Raw genomic sequence first — 19,667 nt, forward strand, 5'->3', positions numbered from 1 at the left:
AGATTGTAGCTTTCTGAAGCTTTCCAAATATATTGGTGAAAAACATTAGTATCTAATTTGATACTTTTTTTTTTTTTCAGAATATTTCTAGTTTTCAAGAGCTGCATTAGAAGCCACAGTAGTACACTGTGGCGTGATTATCGTGGCTGTGTTTTGTAAAATGTGCTGTATATAAAGCAGCAGTCTTCAGTAATTTTGGTTGTGGCTTGTTGAAGGGTTAGATATTTTAATCACGGTGATGATAGATAAAATCAAAGCAGATTGCAAGTTTTATACAAATAGGTTTTCACACAGTTTTTACATACAAAGTGCTCACATAATACTAGCATGTTTTAGTTGTGGGGATCAACTTACTTGGATCTGCCCTGCCATTTATCAGCATGACAGAACTCATGAAGCTTCAGCTCAGTGACCTACAGGGACAGGTTAGAAACAGAACTCATTTGTCTGTCCCCTTTCCATCCACTCCAGCCACTTAAATACTTCAAAATTCTTGTTTTAAATCTTTGGTGATGTAGATTGTCCAAGCATCTGAAAAAATAGTTGTCTTATTCTCTGAAACTAGTGGAAATGGAAATGTCATGTGAAGATGAGTACATAAACACTATTTACATTCTGGTCGTAAAACATCAACTTTTTTTGCTAACTCTGAACTCCTTTAAACTAATTAATTCTTAATTTTGACTCTAACTTTAGTGTAAGTGGTATTGATTGTATTTTTCGACTAAGCATTTTAGTCACTTTCACCTCATAAAATAGTTAGACATACCATTGTGTCAGGATACTTATGTAGTTGTTCGGTTTTTACATTTTATACCAGAGTTTTAAGATGTTCTAATGCTCTTTTTTTTTTTTATTATGCTAGGTTGTGATTCAGGGAAATGACGACATCGCAAACAGAGCAATAGATCTTCTTAAAGAGATCTATACTAATCTTGGCCCAAGGTTACAAGTTAATCAGGTAAAAAAAACAAACAAGCAGCAAGAAAGCTGGAATATAATCTGATTGAAAAACAGTGATAAAATTCAATTTGGTCGTATTTTTATAATTGAAAGCTTTGAAAACGGAGAACGGTTTTCATTTGCTGGAGAGTATACTCCTGAGTCCAGCCATGAAGTTCCGGTCGGATGGAGAATTAAGAGGTTTTTCTGATATTTACAGATGGAACTCTTGATAAATTTTTTATATTAAATTGATCTGTATTTGCTCTTTCTACTCAGAAAACAGTTCATATCATATACTTAGGTAAACCTTTAGTTGATCTTCCGGTTGTGGTACTTATTTGTACTCCTTCACTGGATGGGTCTATTGAGTGCTGTCATAAGTTAATGTAATCTTTTCTTATGTCATGTCCCTTACAAAGGGTCACTGAGTTTCCACATAATGGTCAAGCTGAGCTCTAGCAAATCAGATATTTTCTCCCTTCGCTAATATTTGCTGGGAGCAGCATTTCAGCGGACAGAGAGAAGAGGGAATGAGTTTCTGAAAGGTCAGAGGAAGTGAACTGTTGGGATTTCACAAATTTGGGGGGGGAATATTGTCCTCCAGACAATCTCCAGTTGGTAGGTTGACAGTTGTATTTCTCAAAACTCCAATTTTCATACTTGTCCTCAAAACCACTTTTATAGTCTTCAGAGCTGCCAGTCTGCTAGATACAGCACAGCTGCTCTAGGTGGTGCATTTACAGCCATTCAAGCTATATCTTACTGTGGTGGCAGATGGCCTGTATGCTTCTTTTATGCTGTAGGTCTGGGCTTACTAAGCATGCATAGATCTGTCCATCTGCACATAGCTAGATCTGACACTTCCAGGAGGTGTTGGATTTACTTAACATGCACACAAGTATTTTCTTTCAGTGTGCTGGTAACTCCTCTGCGCCTGAGCTGCCTCTAAGAAAAGCAGTTACTGGACTGTGGTTTACTGCGATATCTATGACTGTTAATGTTTCTATTGCAGACTACTACCTGCAGGCACTGCAGGCTTTTTACAATGATACTATAGGTCAGGAGCAAGATGTTAGATATCAAGCAGAAGGAGGAGATTTGCTGCAGCTGCCACTATACTGAATCTATCTCAAAATCCATTTTTGCAGGAATTTATGCAGGAAGAGAGTGTATCTGGAACTGGATTATGTGACTGGGGAGGGAGGGAGGGACCAGTTGTTTTGGTGGTCTGTAAACGTTCTGTGTTCACTCTTCATGTGAAGTAAGTTAACCTGTACTAGATTGTCAGCTAGGAATTCTTTAACGTAGTCTGAGGAAATGAATAAACGAAAGTCCAATTTAGTGTTCTCTGTACAAACTTTCACTTCTTGTATTTAAGTGCAAGTTTGCATTGTGCAGTTAAAGCTACTGATGACGTGCAAGATTTTTGAAGCGCACACTAAATTGGAGCTATTTATCAACAGGAGTTTATTCTAAAGTGGAATCAAGCAGCTCTGTAGAGTAACTTACCTGGGTTTTGGTTGGTTTTTGTTTTTTTTTTCACATCTGCCATTGGATTATCCTGCTGAAAAGATGGTTTTTAATATTCTTGTAATCGCACCAATTTTTTAATGTAATTAGGTAGTGATTCATGAAGACTTCATTCAGTCCTGTTTTGACCGTCTAAAAGCCTCCTATGATACATTATGTGTGTTGGATGGGGATAAAGACAGTATCAATTGTGCAAGACAAGAAGCAATACGAATGGTGAGAGTGTTGACTGTTTTAAGAGAGTACATAAATGAATGTGACAGTGATTACCACGAAGAGAGAACTATTCTGCCGATGTCAAGGTACGTGTGAAAATGCACTACTGTGACTTTGATTTCTGTTAAGAAAAATGTTACTAATATCGCTGTGATTTTTACATTCTAAAGGGTTTCTGTTCAGGGAATGTATTTGAGAGTTTCAAAATTCCATTTTCTCTGCTAATACATCGAAACTCTGATCTGTAGTAAAAAAAAAAATAAAATTGAAAGATCAGGTAAATACAGGCATATGTGAAAGGGACAACAGACCTGAGAATAAACTTGGTTCTGGTATTCTGTTCTATAACTAGCACAGCATACCTTGTGGCTAGATTGTTTTAGATGTGTTTCTTTTTTTCAGATAATTATTTAAAAGCAGTACCATTGTTTCAGTTAGCATGGTAAAACCTTCTTTGTTTTTCATAGTCCTGTCATGCAAAAAACATGTTGTTAATGTATATCTTCATCTTCCAGAGTTATTTTACAGATATGCTGATCTTACTTTGCAAGCTTAAATTTAGGATTACCTCTAAGTGATTTGTTCTGTGTAAGTTCCTCATAAAAAGGGAAAGAAGAGAACAGCACTTTGAAGTGTATTTATTTTCTGTGTACCTTCACTCTTGTTATACTTGTCCTTGAGTAAAAAGTTAGCTTAAGTCCTAGCTGCTCCTTCTTTAGCTCTTTGGTACAAAGAAAAAGGAAACACTTGAATCCAATGTTGTGTAGATATTTTCACAAGCAAAATACTTTATTTCCTGAGAGAGGAAAGCAGAACACAAGACTGTTTAAATGTTCCAGTCTTGATAGCTGCTGTCTGTGGGAAGAAAGTCTCAAAAATATATAAGGAATACACTGAGATTGCTATGGATTTATGAGGCAGATAACATTTTTAGACATGCTGGGGGTTTGTTAACCCTATCTTTTAAATGCCCTTTTTTGTCAAGAGAATTGAAGAGATTGCTGTTTCTTGATGATTTGTCCATAATTTGCAGTGCTCCTACAGCATTTTTATTGTATATATTGATTGATTAGTCCTAAGTTCTCTTGTGGATTGCAGGTGTGTCTTTTTTATATGGGCTGCTTATTTGTTTAGGCTAACTTTTTCACACGTCTTGTTAGCAAGGAGCTTTGATGAGGAATTTTTGCCTTCTTTTGTTTCATGGGATTAGTTTGGGCTTATCTGGGCACATCTTTCCTAGTGAGTTCCCTGACATTGTGCGAGGTGTGATCACTGCTGGTGTGAAAACATTTCTTCTTTCTTGACCTCTTTGAATTTCTTAAAAGCATTTTGATTTTTAAAATTGGAATTCTAATATATAACTTTTAACAGCTTTTGACAGAAGGCATTAAGACTTGGTGACCTGATTGCTTATTCTGATCTTGGTGTATTTAAAACGAAGTTGTTTTGCTAACAGAGCAAAACGTAGTTGTCAGTCTGAGCTTTATTTGTGCATTTTGATGAGGAAATTACAAGCAAGAGAAAACACTTTTTAAAATTCTGTCAGTGTTCCTAACCTGACATACGCTTAATGCACTTGTGCGGCGTGTGGCTTCTTGAAAGTTCCTGTGTATGTTATGTTTGCATAATTGCTGGTGCCTTCACAAAATAATCTTATGCTGGAGTATATCACCGTATGTAAAAAATTAACGTTGAAATATCTGCAACACAAAATACAGTGGGAAAAATAATTTATTTAATGAGGGCAATAATAACTTTTGGGTTTTTTTTCAGAGCTTTCCGTGGTAAACATATCACACTGGTAGTTCGTTTTCCAAACCAAGGCCGACAGGTGGAAGATTTGGATATTTGGTCTCATACAAACGACACAATTGGCCAAGTACGGCGTTGTATTCTCAATCGTATTAAAGCCAATAGTGCACACACAAAAGTAGAATTGTTCATTGGTGGTGAACTGGTGGACCCTGCAGATGATAGAAAATTAATTGGGCAGTTGAATCTCAAAGATAAAACGGTAAGTATTGCAGGTGGTTGATTTATGTCAATTCAGATGTCACTTCTCTTTTGTAAATGCTTGAAAAATACCATACATAAAATCACTTATTCTTGTGAAGTAGTTCCATTCCTCCTCCTTGTATTATGCCATATCAGATGCTTTTTTAGTAAAGAATCTTAATTTTTGCATAGTATTAAAATTATGATTGTGTTTTTCAGCTAATTACAGCTAAGCTTACACAGATAAATTCTAATATGCCCTCGAGTCCAGATAGTTCTTCAGACTCTTCAACTGGTTCTCCAGGCAACCATGGCAATCACTACAGCGATGGTCCAAATCCAGAAGTTGAAAGCTGTTTGCCTGGAGTGGTAAGCATATACATAAATTATGAAATGAACAATTTAAAAGCATTTTTTTCTGTATATTTTGTCTTTAATGATTTTTATGGGATTTCTTATTTGCTTATTTTAAGATCATGTCACTGCATCCTCGATACATCTCTTTTCTTTGGCAAGTTGCAGACTTGGGCAGTAGTCTAAATATGCCACCCCTTAGAGATGGAGCACGTGTTCTTATGAAGCTCATGCCACCAGGTAAAACTTCATTTTAACGTGTTTTATATTGTAATATCCTGTATAATAATTTCTCAGCTGTTCTATAAAAATTTGGTTAGGGGAGTATTTTCCACTTTTTGTTAATTTGTTGTAACTGCAATTCTTGGATATTATTGGTGAGACACTGGCACAGGCTGCCCAAAGAGGTGGTGGAGGCCCCATCCCTGGAGACATTCAAGGCCAGGCTTGATGAGGCTCTGAGTAGCCTGATCTAGTTGAAGATGTCCCTGCTTACTGCAGGGGGGTTGGACTAGATGACCTTTAGAGGTCCCTTCCAACCCAACACATTCTATGATTCTATCTTAATTATGATTGTATGTATTTCTTAAATAGTTATTTCTTGTCTTTCATATAAAGTTGCATAGTTTGCGGTTGGTACTGGGGTTCAGTGATGCCCTGCAGTGAAATTAGGGAGAATGTTGTATTTTGAAGTGGTTTTGTAGCACTGCTTTAATAGATCACTTTTGTACTGACAGAAATAATTATTGTAGAACCCTTTGTAGTCTGATCTTGTCTGTCAGTTACATTTTTTGCGACTTTTCTGATAGGCTTCAAATTTCTAAGATTTGTAATTGGAAATACTCCTGGCTTGTTCTGGAATAGTTTTGTTATAAAATGTTCATAAGTTGTGCTTTTATTGCAGATAACACTACGGTTGAGAAACTAAGAGCTATTTGTTTAGATCATGCAAAGCTTGGGGAAAGCAGCCTTAGTCCATCCCTTGATTCTCTATTCTTCGGTCCTTCTGCCTCACAAGTGCTGTATCTAACAGAGGTTTGTAATGCTTTGCCTGTTCTTTAAAAATCTTCAACTCCGTATTTGGCAATCTTTTCTGTAGCATTGTGGAAGCACAAGATCAAATTCTGGTTTGAAATTAATGATTGAAAATACTTAACATTTTACTGGAATAAACTGGCCAAGGCTGTCAAAGCATTGCTTAAGTAGTATGCCAGCATAGTCTCATATTCAATCATCTATATTCAAGCTAGTGGATTTCTGTTAGTTAACTCTGTATTTTGTTCTGCAGGTAGTTTATGCCTTGTTAATGCCTGCCAGCGCACCTCTGGGAGAAGATGCCAGTGACTTCCAATACAACTTCTTAAAAAGTGGTGGTTTGCCTCTTGTATTGAGCATGCTGACTAGAAATAACTTCCTGCCAAATGCAGATATGGAAACTCGAAGGGGTGCCTACCTTAATGCTCTAAAAATAGCCAAATTATTGCTAACAGCAATTGGATATGGCCACGTTCGAGCTGTGGCAGAAGCTTGTCAACCAGTTGTGGAAGGCACAAGTGCAGTTTCACCGGTAATATAATCTTCCTTGATGCAAATAGGAATGTAGTCTGGTTTTTATATTGTCTGCAGAAACATCTGTCTACTTTACATTGACAGTCTCTTTGAGTGATTTGCATGCCAAGAACTCATGGTACTTTCAGATAATGTTGTCTGACAATTCTAAAAAAGAGATCAACTTAGTAAGCAAATCCTGTTTCTTTCTGAATGTAGAAAAGTTAGGTGTGAGATTCACCTGCTCTATATATGATTTTCAATGGTTTGCATGATTGCCCGTACAGGTAACTTTCCATTTTCAAGTACATCTATTCCATAAATGCTAATTCGGATTCTTTTGAGCTGTTGAGTCTATTAAAGGATGTGTCTTTGAATTTCTTTTGATTCCTATTTCCAGTTAGACCATAAAACAACAGCACTAACGTTGGGTCATGCCAGCGCTTTTTCTACATTTTCTACACAAAAATAAGTCCTTGGCTTGCTAGATTCCTAATTCTGTCCATTGCTTGTAGGAGAAACTTGTAGAGAACATCTAGGTACGTGCAAAGTTAAGTGTTGATAGTCGAAAGGTGTCCTACCTTAAGATTTCTCAGAGTTGGAGAGGGAAAGTGTAACACAGGTGTTCTGAATGGTGGTCTCACATGTCTATAGTAGTAGGTTTTAGCATGTTTAATATGGCTAGTTAGTTTTCCTACATCTGGACAAATATGTTGTGGGTCAAGATTTTATTTCGGCCCTCTTACAGTAGGCGTACAGCATAGAGTCCAAACATTAAAATTGGATGCCATCCTTCTTGGGCATTTGCTTCCAGGTATTCCAGCTTTTTTTTTTTTTTTCCTTTTGTGAAGTTCTGTCCTCAGTAGTTGCTCAATCTATCAACCTATACTATCAACCAATTCAGAGCACTTTCTTCAAGAATATTTACTAAGATCAGTCTCTGAAGCAGAGAAGTACATTCCCCTTAAGTCTGAAAAATAAGTATCTGTTCTGGTTAGCTCCAACTTTTGGAAGATACCACATTCATTCTTAAGGAAATCAAAACTTTTCATGATTACAAAGAGGTGAAGATCCTTTTCATGTCTCATGTTAGAATAGAATAGAAACATCTTATAGCAAAAAAGTTTGCCACCCCATCATTCATCTGTTCAAAATGAGTAAATTTTACTGCCCTGTTTTCTAATGAGGATTATTCAAAAGGCAGTTTGGAACACAGATAACATCAGTTGACTCTTGAAGTACTGTTTGAAACAGGTTTTTGCTGGCCACTGCAGAGATGGTAATATTGTCCATGGTTACTGACGTTCACTGTTCAGTGTTGCAGACATCTAACTTTATCATAAGCTGATTTGTTGGAAAAAACGTGGTTATTCTTGCTGTCATTGTCATCCTGTTTGAAGGACTTTAGTCTTGATATCTTTTGTTTACACCTGGGGATGGAGGTGGGACTTGTAAATACCTTTCATCTGTCATATCTGAAGCATAAGTAGCATAGCATAACTTTCTCTCTTGGCTTTCCATCAGTATTTAAGAGAATGAGATAACCAAGACTATGCATCTGCAGTCTTCCAGTTATCAGTCTGCTGCTGTCACTAGGACCTTTTAAATTTTTATTTTCTTCCTTGCTTTCATAGAAAGTTGTTAAACATAGTATTCTGGTATACATAGATCCTGTTTTGCCCCCATAGAGCCATATGCCCCCATATTACAGCCTGCGTCTGCTAGCCAGTTGACTGTGTAAGCTCTATTACAGTCTTCAGTGGGAGTTCTGTAATTTTGCTCACTGAATCAAGTGTCTTAGTGAAGCTGACAAAGCAAAGGGATATGACCAGTGCCAGGTGTTACAGACCAACTTTACAGAATGTCTTTTGAGCAGCATCGGAAAGAGGTTTTTTGGATTTAATGGTACTGGAAAATGAAGCAACTCATTTGTACAAGAAGCTTTAACTTACAACCACAGCACACAGAGTCTTTTCAAGCAAGTTTGCCTATGAGAAGGAAAGATTTGACCTGTCAAAACTACGCAGCTCTGTCAGCCCAAGGAGAAGGAACTCTATGCTCAAACCAATACAGAAAAGATAAAAATTTGTCTTCCTGCTGTTTCCACTGTGAAAGCGTGATAAAGAACAGGAGGGTTCATCTGGACTAGAATTCTTCAATAGTGCTTTAACTCAGATGTTTAACATGTACTTAACTATAATGAACACTGCAGCCGTGTTCTGTCTGGACCCTATTAGCTAATCCAGAGGGACACCCATTGTTTTAGCAAACCCTTTCTTTCCTACATCAACAAAAAGGGAAGGAGGCATTGTAATTCTAAATGTTCTGTTAACTTGAAATAATAAACAAAGCCCCAAACATAAGTAGTTTTGAGCAAGTGCCTCTCCTCAACTACTTGTACTCTGTGATCATGCTGTGTACCATACGGTGTCTTCAGATGTGATGGTATCTATTAGAAAATGAGGAGATTTGTTTTTCTTGGTGTTCGCAGTTTCTGTAAGTAGTTTTCCTTCCAAGATCTTACCTACTTCTACTAAACCTTTACAAGTAACTTTGTGTTTTTATATCTTCTTGCTTTCTTTTGTCCATGTAAAAATAAGTATAAGAAATACTTTCTTCCAGATAAACCAGGCTACGCATGACCAGGCAGTGGTGCTACAAAATGCCCTACAAAACATTCCTAATCCAACTTCAGAATGCATGCTAAGAAATGTAGCAATACGTCTCGCACAGCAAATATCTGATGAGGTTAGTGATCTGTATCCCCTTTTTTTCCCCATAGGCTTTTTGGTTTTTTTAAATCCTTAAATTTATTGCTTTATAAGACTGGGTTTTCCTTCTAAAATGTGTGAAAGATTTTAGGTGATGTTCATATGGTTCATAAGCTGTTAACTACTTGAAAGTATTTAATGAATTGTTTCCATATGCAATTATGAAATTCATTGTCTAATAGCATAAAGAGGCTTAAGTGAATGAGGAAGGTTCTGTTCAAGCTCTTTAACGGATTGTGAATATCTTATGCTTAGATCAGAAGTTCAGAAAGTTGATGTAATAGATTTAAAGAAGTTAATGTGTATTTTGGGAATATTTTTGTGATACTTTTTTTTTTTTGTCCTTTATGTTTTGATTTCTGAGTAACATTCTTTTCTTGAAGAGAAACAAAGAAAAGTTTTTAAGTATTGAGCATGATTTCTAAATGCTGAAAAAGTCTCAAATTGTTGCCCGTGTGTTGTTTTTTTGTTGTTTTTTAATGCGGAAAACGCATTAAAGGTATAAGTGAAAAACTTAGATTGTGGAGCTCTATAGGGTTAAACAATGTGCTTTGCAAATGTAATAGTCTTATCTGTATGTAGTGTATGGTGTGACCGAACCCCATTTGGATTTGGAATTGAGTCATGTTAGTGAATACATTATTGAGTTCTGCTGAATTCAGCAGAAGCTAAAATCGGAACTACTGCCGCTTCCTCTTCCACAGTGAATTGAGATCCCTCAGTTTCCAGTGTGAAAGCAGTGGATATTGGTTTTCTGTACTGTACAGAATCTCTGCAAAGCTATCTCCAAGACAGGTCTGAGCTATCTAAATAAAAGTAGTCTTGTATTGCCATCTTAATGTTGGAAAGTACATTATTTCTTCTGAACAAAGGGCAGTGTCTAAAGAAAGCACAATGTACTAGACTGCAAGACTGAACTATCTGCCTTCCATTAGTGGGTGGTATTGCATCCATCAGTGATTGTATGTGTAAGATCAGCCATTTGAACTCTGATTTAATTAACTTCCGTCCACAGAAGAAATGTCTTTTGAGGTGCGGTAAGAAGAAAGATTTTTAATTGTGCTTTTGTCCTTTTTGGAGGACCTCTACTAAATAAATAAATAAATTCTTTTTCTTTTACCGGGCACATCAAAGCAAACAAAATCTGAGTCTATTTTACAAGAGTTTACACAGTATTGCTGTTAAAGTATTGTCTATAATTTTCTGAAATGATGAAAACTGTGGATCTATATTTCATATGTATTGTAATTTGTCTTTGAAAGACTTTTTTTTTTTCTTTTAATGTTTTGATGCTCAAAGACTCTTTTTCAACTGGCCACACAATTTTTAAAAAAATAAATCTGACGTGGTTTCCGTAGGCCAGACAGAAGACTACACCATGGAAAGAAACATTTCACCTTTTTAAAAACTTTTAATATTGAAGGTTTGAAAACTACAATTGAGATTAAAAGGGAAAATGTCCTTTTTCTGTGTGTCCTTTTTCTGATAAATTTTTCTTGTGATGCTCTTACTGTAAAGTTGCTTTGCTTGTGGCAAGGGTGAAATAACTATTATTTTTCCTGTAACTACTGTTAATGTCCATATCAGTTGCGAGAATGCACATTGTTCAGGTTTTCCTGATGCAGCTGGCTTATTAGTTAGGCTTCTTAGTCTGCTTTTTTAAATAAATCTGAGCCTTAGAAAAATGAAATTTGAAATTTTTGAGAACTGTCTGCTATCTGCTTTTGAAGATTGCCCATTTTTTGGACAGTTCTACTTTGAATATAGACTCCAGATAGGTTTGGGGATTTTTTTGCAAGTTGATGCAAACTATAAATAATGGCGGTTGTAGCATGTTTTGTAATGTTTGCCTATCAGTAGAAACTATTGGATGTTAACTCTGACCATGCCGAAAATACTGAAGAGTGAGTCTGCAGTCATAAGATACATGATCTGTGGTTAATTTTAAACTCTTTATAACTTGAATATAGAACAATCCCTTTATATATTAATCACATACTTCATAAGTGTTAGTTTGTCTAGCTGTCAGCTAGCACAATAAATACCATGGAGGGACAAACCCTAAAATAACTTCAACTTGTCACATTACTTAAGAGGCTAACTGCCTTCCAGATGCATGTGTGGTGGTTTGTTGTTGGGTTTTTATCCCCAACACAAGAATGTTACAGCATTGAAGTTGTTAGTTTCTGCTAAATATTACTCAGAATCAGAGAGTTGCTGGATGCTTATCAAAAATGTTCACTTTCTTGTAATTCCTGGTAATTGTAACATTACAAGATTCTGTAATATATCTAAAATACATGCTACTTTCTATTAAAAACAGAAACACTACATAAGTGAAGTACAGATACTTTTCAAGATGCAGCATCTTTTTTTTATCTAAGGACAAATTATTTGTTAAATTCCAAATTTTTAAATTTTGAACTTTTTATAAATACATTTGTGAGAATTTAGAATCCATTGTAATGTTATTTGCAACTGCATTTTGATGTTGTTTTGTTTTATTTCTTTTCTTTTTTTCAGGCTTCAAAATACATCCCTGATATCTGTGTTATTAGGGCAGTACAAAAAATTGTTTGGGCATCAGGTTGTGGGTCAGTTCAGCTGGTTTTCAGCTCGAATGAGGAAATTAGTAAAATCTATGAAAAGGTAAGAATTCCTAAGCAACTTCTCTGTATAACTGTTCCTTTGTTTACAAAAAGCAGAGTGTCAGGACGTCACACTTAGTGTGATGAGCTTATAGGTAATTATGTTGGTTATGATGTATTTCTGAGTCTAGTATGGTATGTCAGTTGTCATACCACAGTTTAATCTTCTTTTCCAAATTCCTTTTCTCAGTAGCTATTTAATTATAACTTGAATCTGGTGTCCGTTCAAAAATGTACCAGTTCTGTAAGCTGCTGTAATATATTTTCAGCCCGGTTAGATGCCATATCTACATAAGAAATAAGCACTTCTTTGCAATGCTAATTTTTCTAGTCTTCAAATTTAAAAAGTTTATTCTACAGAAGTTGATTTAAAGCATATGTGCGGTCTAGAACGAGAAACAAGATCTAACTGATCTGAAATTAGCTCTGAAGCACTGGTAAAATTAAATAATTGCTAATCCTATATGGCTTTTTTCCTTTTATAATGTAGATATGTATGTAGACCATCTTCATGGTTTCAAATGTGGTTTATGCAAATAATTTGAGTTGGGGGTTATATATGTTATCACACACCTTGTGTTTAATGAATGTTGTTTACAGTTACAGGAAATAGTAATCTGTGTTTTGACACTGATTTTTTTTCTTGCAACATCCTCACTTGTTCACCTTGTAAAATCAAGTTATAAAATTCGCCTTATAAAATCAGTCAATACCTGCCTGAGAGTAAAAGAAAAGGCATGTATAGGGAAGTTTTTTCTTGGTGTATTAGCTGTTGATCAATTAGAGGAAAAATATTTGCTTCAGGAAAATGCAACATCTTTGCATTTAGCTTATGTAGTGGTCTAATGGCATCTGCTTCTATTGCTATGAGAATAACTTCATGAAATAAGTTGGGGTTTTCTTGGTTGTGTTTTTTTGGGATGATATAACTTGCATGTAGAAAGTGATTTAGTTAGCGTGACAGTCCAGGCACATGCAGATGTGCTCTTACATCTATACGTTTGATGTTTTAAGAGCAGTAGTGCACTAGAGAAAATACATCTAAATGAAAATATACCTGAACATTTTTTTCCTGACATTTTTGGACTGAAAATTTTACAGTTAAATTCTGTAAATTGTTCTTCAAACAATTGAAGCTTTATAATAGGTGACATTTAAGCTGTACATTATCAATCATCCTTCAAAGGTTTTTTTGTGGGTTTTATTTATTTTTTATTGACACTTACATGGACATTTCTAATAAATAGTAGCTGTGTTTGGTTTATCCTAAGCAAAAGGGAACTAAGAATTGAAGGGAAAAATCTGAGACTAAAAAGTGGAAGAAATTGCACAAATAATAAGAAGGGGGAATAAAGTACATTTTATTAAAATAACATTAAAAGAGAGGAAAGTATCGCAGAAACAGAGGAATATGATGCAAGAAAGACATGTTCTTAATTTAACAGAATTGCGTTTGGTTATACATGAGAGGAAGTAACTCCTATTGGAGTTTTATAAAGATTGAATATACCAGTGACTGGCAAACACTGGCTTAGAGAGAAAGTATTTTATGGAAAATGCTTTCAGTTTTCTAAGTTGACCGTTAAATCTTAGACTTTTAACTCATAGGTCGTAAGAGCATTTTGCTAAGTCTGTGAGGCAGGGATTTATCATTAAATGTTAGTTTAAGAACAAAAGCAGACTGATTTTGTGGAATTAGGAATGACGTGTCAGAATTCCTAAAAACATGAAAGGCAACTATGGTAAATGTTTTTTTAAGAGGCACTTCAGAATAACCTCATCAAGTATGACTTCTGAAAGAATGTTCTGAGCACTTTAAGAAGGTTCTGAACTGAACTGGTGAATTCAATTAAACTTTAATGTCAAGATAAATTATTTTGAGAGCATATTTTTTATGAAGTGTATTCTGCCTCCTACCTCAAAAAATTCTGGCGTGGGAGTCCTTCAGTGGTTGAAGAAGATTGTGTGCGACTTTCAGTGGTGTCAAACCGCTATTTCTTTATGAGCTCAGAGGAGGCCCGTACCCATTTGAAATACTTCAAGTATGCTGCCTGTACAGCCCCGTCAGCTCTTGGTGCCTGACTATAGGAAAATACTTCGTTGAGTATAAAATGCACATTGCCTTTCTGCTAGATCCCTGCACCCATGCAGAAAGAACTTTCTTTTCCAAACAGGGCTTCAGTGCAGAGCAGGTGCAGTCCTGAACCTCTGAAGGCATTCTGCTTTTACTTTCATGTCTTGAGATGTGTCAGAATTACCACATCCTCCTGCTGCAGTGGTACTGACTGTCTCTGATTTTTAGCTGTTGTGCAAAGACAAAATGGTGTCTGTTGCCAGACTGAGACATACTTTGTCCTCTTCTGCTGCTGTTTACAATTAGTTATCTCTTCTGCATTGTAATGTCGTCTTTCTGCCTACTTAATCTTGATAACCTTTCCATGTGTAAAGCAAATACTTATTTTATGTCTCTGATTAATGCTGCTAACTTTCAGCCATATTTACTGATGAATTAAAATTGAAACCTGCTCGCATTCAATTTCTTCAGAACTTCTTCAAGCTAATTAATTTTGGCTTAGATGGAGGAGGGGGCTTGCTTTTTTTTTTTCCCCAAAGTATTTATTTTGGGAAAATGCACCTGAATCAACTCACTTGAATCAAGTCTTTAATTGAAACAGTAACCTATGTACCGATTAGAAATACTGTCATATTTCAGAATTCACCACAGAGCTATGTTTGAAATTTGTTTGAACTCTTTTGTGTTTCTGAAAAACAGTAAAGTGCTGAATAAATTCTAGCAGCATTAAGAAGCTTTTGGTCAAGTAAGTTTTGAGTATCAAAGCTTTGTAAAACTGGACTTCTGGACAAGTTATACAGCACTACAGCCTTTCTGCAGCCTTTCTCGGTTTCAATAGTAACTGTTTCCAAAGCTTTAAACTCCAGGTTCTGAGTAGTGAAGAAAAGTGTCTTATTTAAAAATTAAAAAAACAAGCAAACAAAACCTGAATACAAACCAACAAAAAAAATGCGACAGTACTAACTAACATTACTTTTGCCTACAAGCTTCCTATTTAACTTCTGGCTCCTTGAGTTCATGCTTGGAATCCTCCTTTGAGAAACACTGTACTGGAAGTTCAGGTCGTCCCGCATAGTGCTTTGAGTCACATCTGAGTGGAGTGCATAAAATACTTGGCACTGATAATCACTTAGTATACAACTTTGTGGTTTGTGTTTGTATTTAGTGTATGTACCTTGGAGCCAGCTGGGTTTCTCAGGACTTTTTTCTAGACCCACTTTGTGCTTGCTTGTTTATTTTCACAGACAAATGCAGGAAATGAACCAGACATGGAAGATGAACAAGTTTGCTGTGAAGCATTGGAGGTGATGACCCTGTGTTTTGCTTTGATTCCAACGGCACTGGATGCGCTCAGTAAAGAAAAGGCATGGCAGACATTTATCATTGATTTGCTATTGCACTGTCACAGCAAGTAAGTCTTGGTGGTGTGGGCTTTTTTTTGTGCTTGTTTTTTTAATCACATATATTATTTTACAATTCAAAAATTAATATAAAGACTACATGCAGAGCAATGACTTCTTATTTAAGTGATTTTTCTGCGGTTGTCTTAATTTATTGTTTAGCAATATAATTCTGTAATTTGGATCCTGAAGTGGTAGCTGTATCAGCTGCTATTTCTTTGTTTAATAAGGAGGATATTGTAAAGCCAGATGGATGCTTGATAATGTGCTACTGATGGCTTTAGAACAATTTCTTTAGAATAAAATAATGGGTACTTTATGTTTTTCAGAAATTATGTGAATACACATTATAGTAGAATATTTGAGTGACTTAGGTATAGAAGAGCTTTCCTATACTTTTTCTGATAAGTAAAGACAAGAGACGATGCTAGCGGTTTGAGGAGAGGAGGAAGATAAGATTTAATGCTGTGGTTTTCTTGCATTGGGGTGGTACACTTGTGACTCTTCATGACACTTAGGTTTTACATAGAGCTGTCGCATTGGAGCTGTCACCTGGTGCAGTAGCAGCATCTTGGTGGAACCCTTAGCACTGTTGTAGGTCAGATGGACGGGGAAAACCAGCAGGGGCTGCCAAGACCAATGTGGTTCAGTTGTCCTGCAGTCCTGTCATAGAGTTCAGGGATCTCCTGTTGTCTCCACGCTTTTCTTACAGTTCTCCCTAGACAGCCTCTGCACAATATAGCATCTGTATGATGGATGTCTTGTGACTTTTAGCCCATCCGAAATTGTGATGTGGACTATTGGGGTGTGTATTTTTCAGAGCCATCCAGGTGGAAAGGTTTTCTATGTTGTTATTAAACTTAAAGCTTTGAACAGTTACTAAAGATTTAATTCTAGTTTTCTAAGATATCTCCACTGTTGTTCCATGAATATTTTAACTTGTCTTTGGGAAATGACAGAGATCAGAAATTAGTGTTGTCTGAGCCTTTCAGTACATTTTAAGTGGAGTGAGATTGTGATGCTCTGAGATGACTGAGGTCAGAATTTCAGCACCATGTTTTGGGTTTTTTTACTTTTCTAGATAGAACAAGTTGAAAAGTCTTATGTTCACAAATACGAACCATGAAAAAGGATCAATAGTATCATCAAAGTATCCCTTTACAATGAATTATTTGCACACGTTGGTGAAAATGTGAAGTATTATTGTCAAAATCCCACAAGCTTTATTACTTTGCAACCTGTGATAAAGGTTATTGAATTTTCAGCTTCACTGAAACTTGTTATTATCACTTAAGTTAGATAAGTTTAACAAAACATGCTGACAAATGTACGTTGTAATTTTACACGTTAAATGAAACAAGCTGTCTTTCACTATTTTTGGTAACTTTCAAGGCTGATGAGTAAGAAATCACTAAATTTTATTTTTAAAACTGTCAACAGTTGATATCAAGTTACTATTTTGACAGTAAGTGTATGTTGGCCACATGTCAAATTTGGAGTACCAGTACAGCTGAATAGCATGGGCAAGTGTTACTGCTGCCCCATCCTTTGCTTTTTTTGATGTGGGTCCAAAGATAACTCAGATTTGTGGCTTTTTTACATGATCTTAATTGTACAACTGTAGTTAATGAGTGATGATTTTTATAATAAATTTCACTGTAGTTATCTGACTTTCTGGCATTGTACTTGAAATTTAAGTGACATTTCTCAAATGTTCACCAGCATTTGTTTATATATCAGTTAGTGTTTGGTATCTAACACTTTGCAGACAGAAGTATTTCTTTGCATATTAAGTTCAGTGAGCAGTTCTCAGGTTTACTTTGTAAATAAGAAGTGTGTTTGCACAAATAATCGGCTTTGGAGAACTTAAAGATTATTATCTAATATAGTGGCCAGATCTGTGTGATCTCCATGCTTATTTATTGGCAGTGTATTAATGGCAACATTAAAGCTTCTGGGGCTGCTTCTGGTGTGACATGTCTCTCATGAAAGGGTCTTAAAACCTTTCTTTAAGCTTTGAATATCACAAGCTGAGATTCTTGTCACTTTATGTGGGCTGGAAAGCTGTCATCACAGCTAGGTAGCTCTGTCCTTTTGTTTTTATCTCTGACACCATTTATCAGCTGTCAGGGTGAAAAGTTTCTTATTTGCTATCACTTTCACTGGTTTGGGTTAATAAGCCAAGATTTTGTCATTAAGAATAACTGAAAGAAGAAAATACTGGGATATTCTTTTGTTACTATGAATCTATTTTGTGATCCTCCCCACTTCAAAAATGCTGCAAGAACTCACAGAATAGCTGTGTTAATGTTTACTTAAAAACAAAAAAAGGAACACAAAACCAAACACACACCCCCCCATAGAATGAGTACATTTAATTGTTAATTGGTTACAAAAAATTATTAGTCTGCTTTGTTTTGTATTGACAGCACAATGTAAAATATTAAAATAGTTACTAGTAAGGTAGCAATGTTCTGACAAACAGAATAGTGCCAGTGACAAACATACATCAAAGATGACTTGTTCCCACTCTTTCGGTCTTTGAAAACTGCAGATTTGTGAGGATTTTTCTGTTCTAGTCATATTTCACCAAGGAAGTGAACCATTGGTTCAATCAGGAACTTCAAAATCTGTAAGTCTTGAACAGTTTAGTCTCTGAATTTCATTGTGCAGGTTCTGTCCTAACACAGTTTGTGATGGACGTAGAAGGTCTTAGCTAAACCTACAGTCTTGATTTACAGATGGGAGTATCTCATGGTTTTGAAAGTCTCTTCCAATGGTTACTTTTCTTGCTGATTTGAGCTTTGACTGAATCTGAACCCCAACTATTTCATACTGTTGCGCCTAGTGAAGAGTTGACTGTTGTACTTTTCTTCCTAAAATACTGTAAGAAACTAGATGTGTCCCCAAGCTGGGGCTTCTTTTTCCAAATGTTTTATTGCCACGTCAGCCCAAGTCTGAACAGCAGTGGCTTAATTCCCCAGGTATTTTGCCCTTTAAAAATGAGAGTAGCATTGATGAATGGGGTTTGTTTGGGGTTTTTTTGTCAGAGGGGGGTAGAATTTTTAAGGGCTTCTCTTTATCTAGGTGGACTGCTGCTTAGCTCCTTATCTCTGTTTTCATTCTCCACCAGAATGGGAAATGAGCTGAATTTATTGTATGGTTCATACTGTCAGTACAAGAAGCTAATCATTGAGTTTTTTACTCATACACTTGTAAAACTTCAGATACATACGACAATCTCACTTAGAATGCAACTATTCCTTATTACGTGATGGTTAGAATAGCATAAACATGAGTAAAATGGAAGACCACTTTCAAAATGAAGACAGCAAAGTTGAACTAAGCTATAAAAAATTTGCCTCTTCTGTATTAATGTGGAAACAAATTTAGTGTTTTCAGTTCAGAGATAGTTTAGCAAATACCAGACAGAATTCTGACTATCCTGCCATTTTCAACTATTGTTCTCTAATCTCTTGTCCTCAATCAGAGAACAATGTGAACAAAAATACGCATGTGAGAAAATGTTTTTGGTGCACCATAAAAGACAAGGAAGATGATCAAGTTCAGATCTCACAAACATCATCATTCTGGAAAAGATGAGATGGATTGTTGGGTTTTGTTTGTTTCTTTCAGAGGTTGAGATTGTATGGAACTTCTGCTCTTGCCTCATAGCATGATCATGCTACCCATAAATTGAGAAACAGAATGCAAAATGTTTAATACTAAATACTAGAGCAGTTATTGCTCTCTAAGGTAATTGATTTTATAGTGGTCGCCCCTGAACACAAGACTGGCTTAGTCAACATTAGATAGCCGAACAGTTAGTCCTAAATGATCCTGGAACCCAGAAGTATTCTGCTAATGGCTGCAAAGTGTTTGATGGTCATACATGTATGTCTGAAATAAATAAAAATTCTTACTGCCTGTGTAAAGCAATGGCACTTATACCCATTCAAGAGGCTGACTTCTGTTAACTAAACAGAGATCTGTATCTCCTGGAGCTATCAGTAGGACAGGATTCAGGTTGCCTGCCTTAATGGAGGCATTTGGCCTCCAGCTGTTTCACCAGGTGAGTGCGAGTTCATCATGCAGTTCGTGTCCTCTCTGCCAGCTCTACGCTGTTGTCATGGTGTCTAACGTGGCAGTAGATGCCTGTGTTCAGGCAGCTGCCTCCCTCCCATGG

The 19,667-nt window shown here is 36.1% G+C and overlaps 1 protein-coding gene across 3 annotated transcripts in view; it reads left to right on the top strand.

Moving 5' to 3' along the window:
* Window positions 1-19,667, top strand: part of USP9X (ubiquitin specific peptidase 9 X-linked) — a 103,974-nt gene that overhangs the window by 57,041 nt on the left and 27,266 nt on the right. For all 3 annotated transcript variants that reach the window (XM_063344002.1, XM_063343984.1, XM_063343993.1), the window contains exons 17-26: window positions 866-961; window positions 2,566-2,777; window positions 4,465-4,705; window positions 4,906-5,055; window positions 5,160-5,280; window positions 5,945-6,075; window positions 6,329-6,607; window positions 9,211-9,336; window positions 11,883-12,008; window positions 15,326-15,492. In XM_063344002.1, coding sequence (XP_063200072.1) covers window positions 866-961; window positions 2,566-2,777; window positions 4,465-4,705; window positions 4,906-5,055; window positions 5,160-5,280; window positions 5,945-6,075; window positions 6,329-6,607; window positions 9,211-9,336; window positions 11,883-12,008; window positions 15,326-15,492 — 1,649 coding nt within the window. The remainder of the gene's footprint in view (window positions 1-865; window positions 962-2,565; window positions 2,778-4,464; window positions 4,706-4,905; window positions 5,056-5,159; window positions 5,281-5,944; window positions 6,076-6,328; window positions 6,608-9,210; window positions 9,337-11,882; window positions 12,009-15,325; window positions 15,493-19,667) is intronic.

The sequence above is a fragment of the Chroicocephalus ridibundus genome, chromosome 1, assembly GCF_963924245.1.
Source record: "Chroicocephalus ridibundus chromosome 1, bChrRid1.1, whole genome shotgun sequence".
Taxonomy (NCBI): domain Eukaryota; kingdom Metazoa; phylum Chordata; class Aves; order Charadriiformes; family Laridae; genus Chroicocephalus; species Chroicocephalus ridibundus.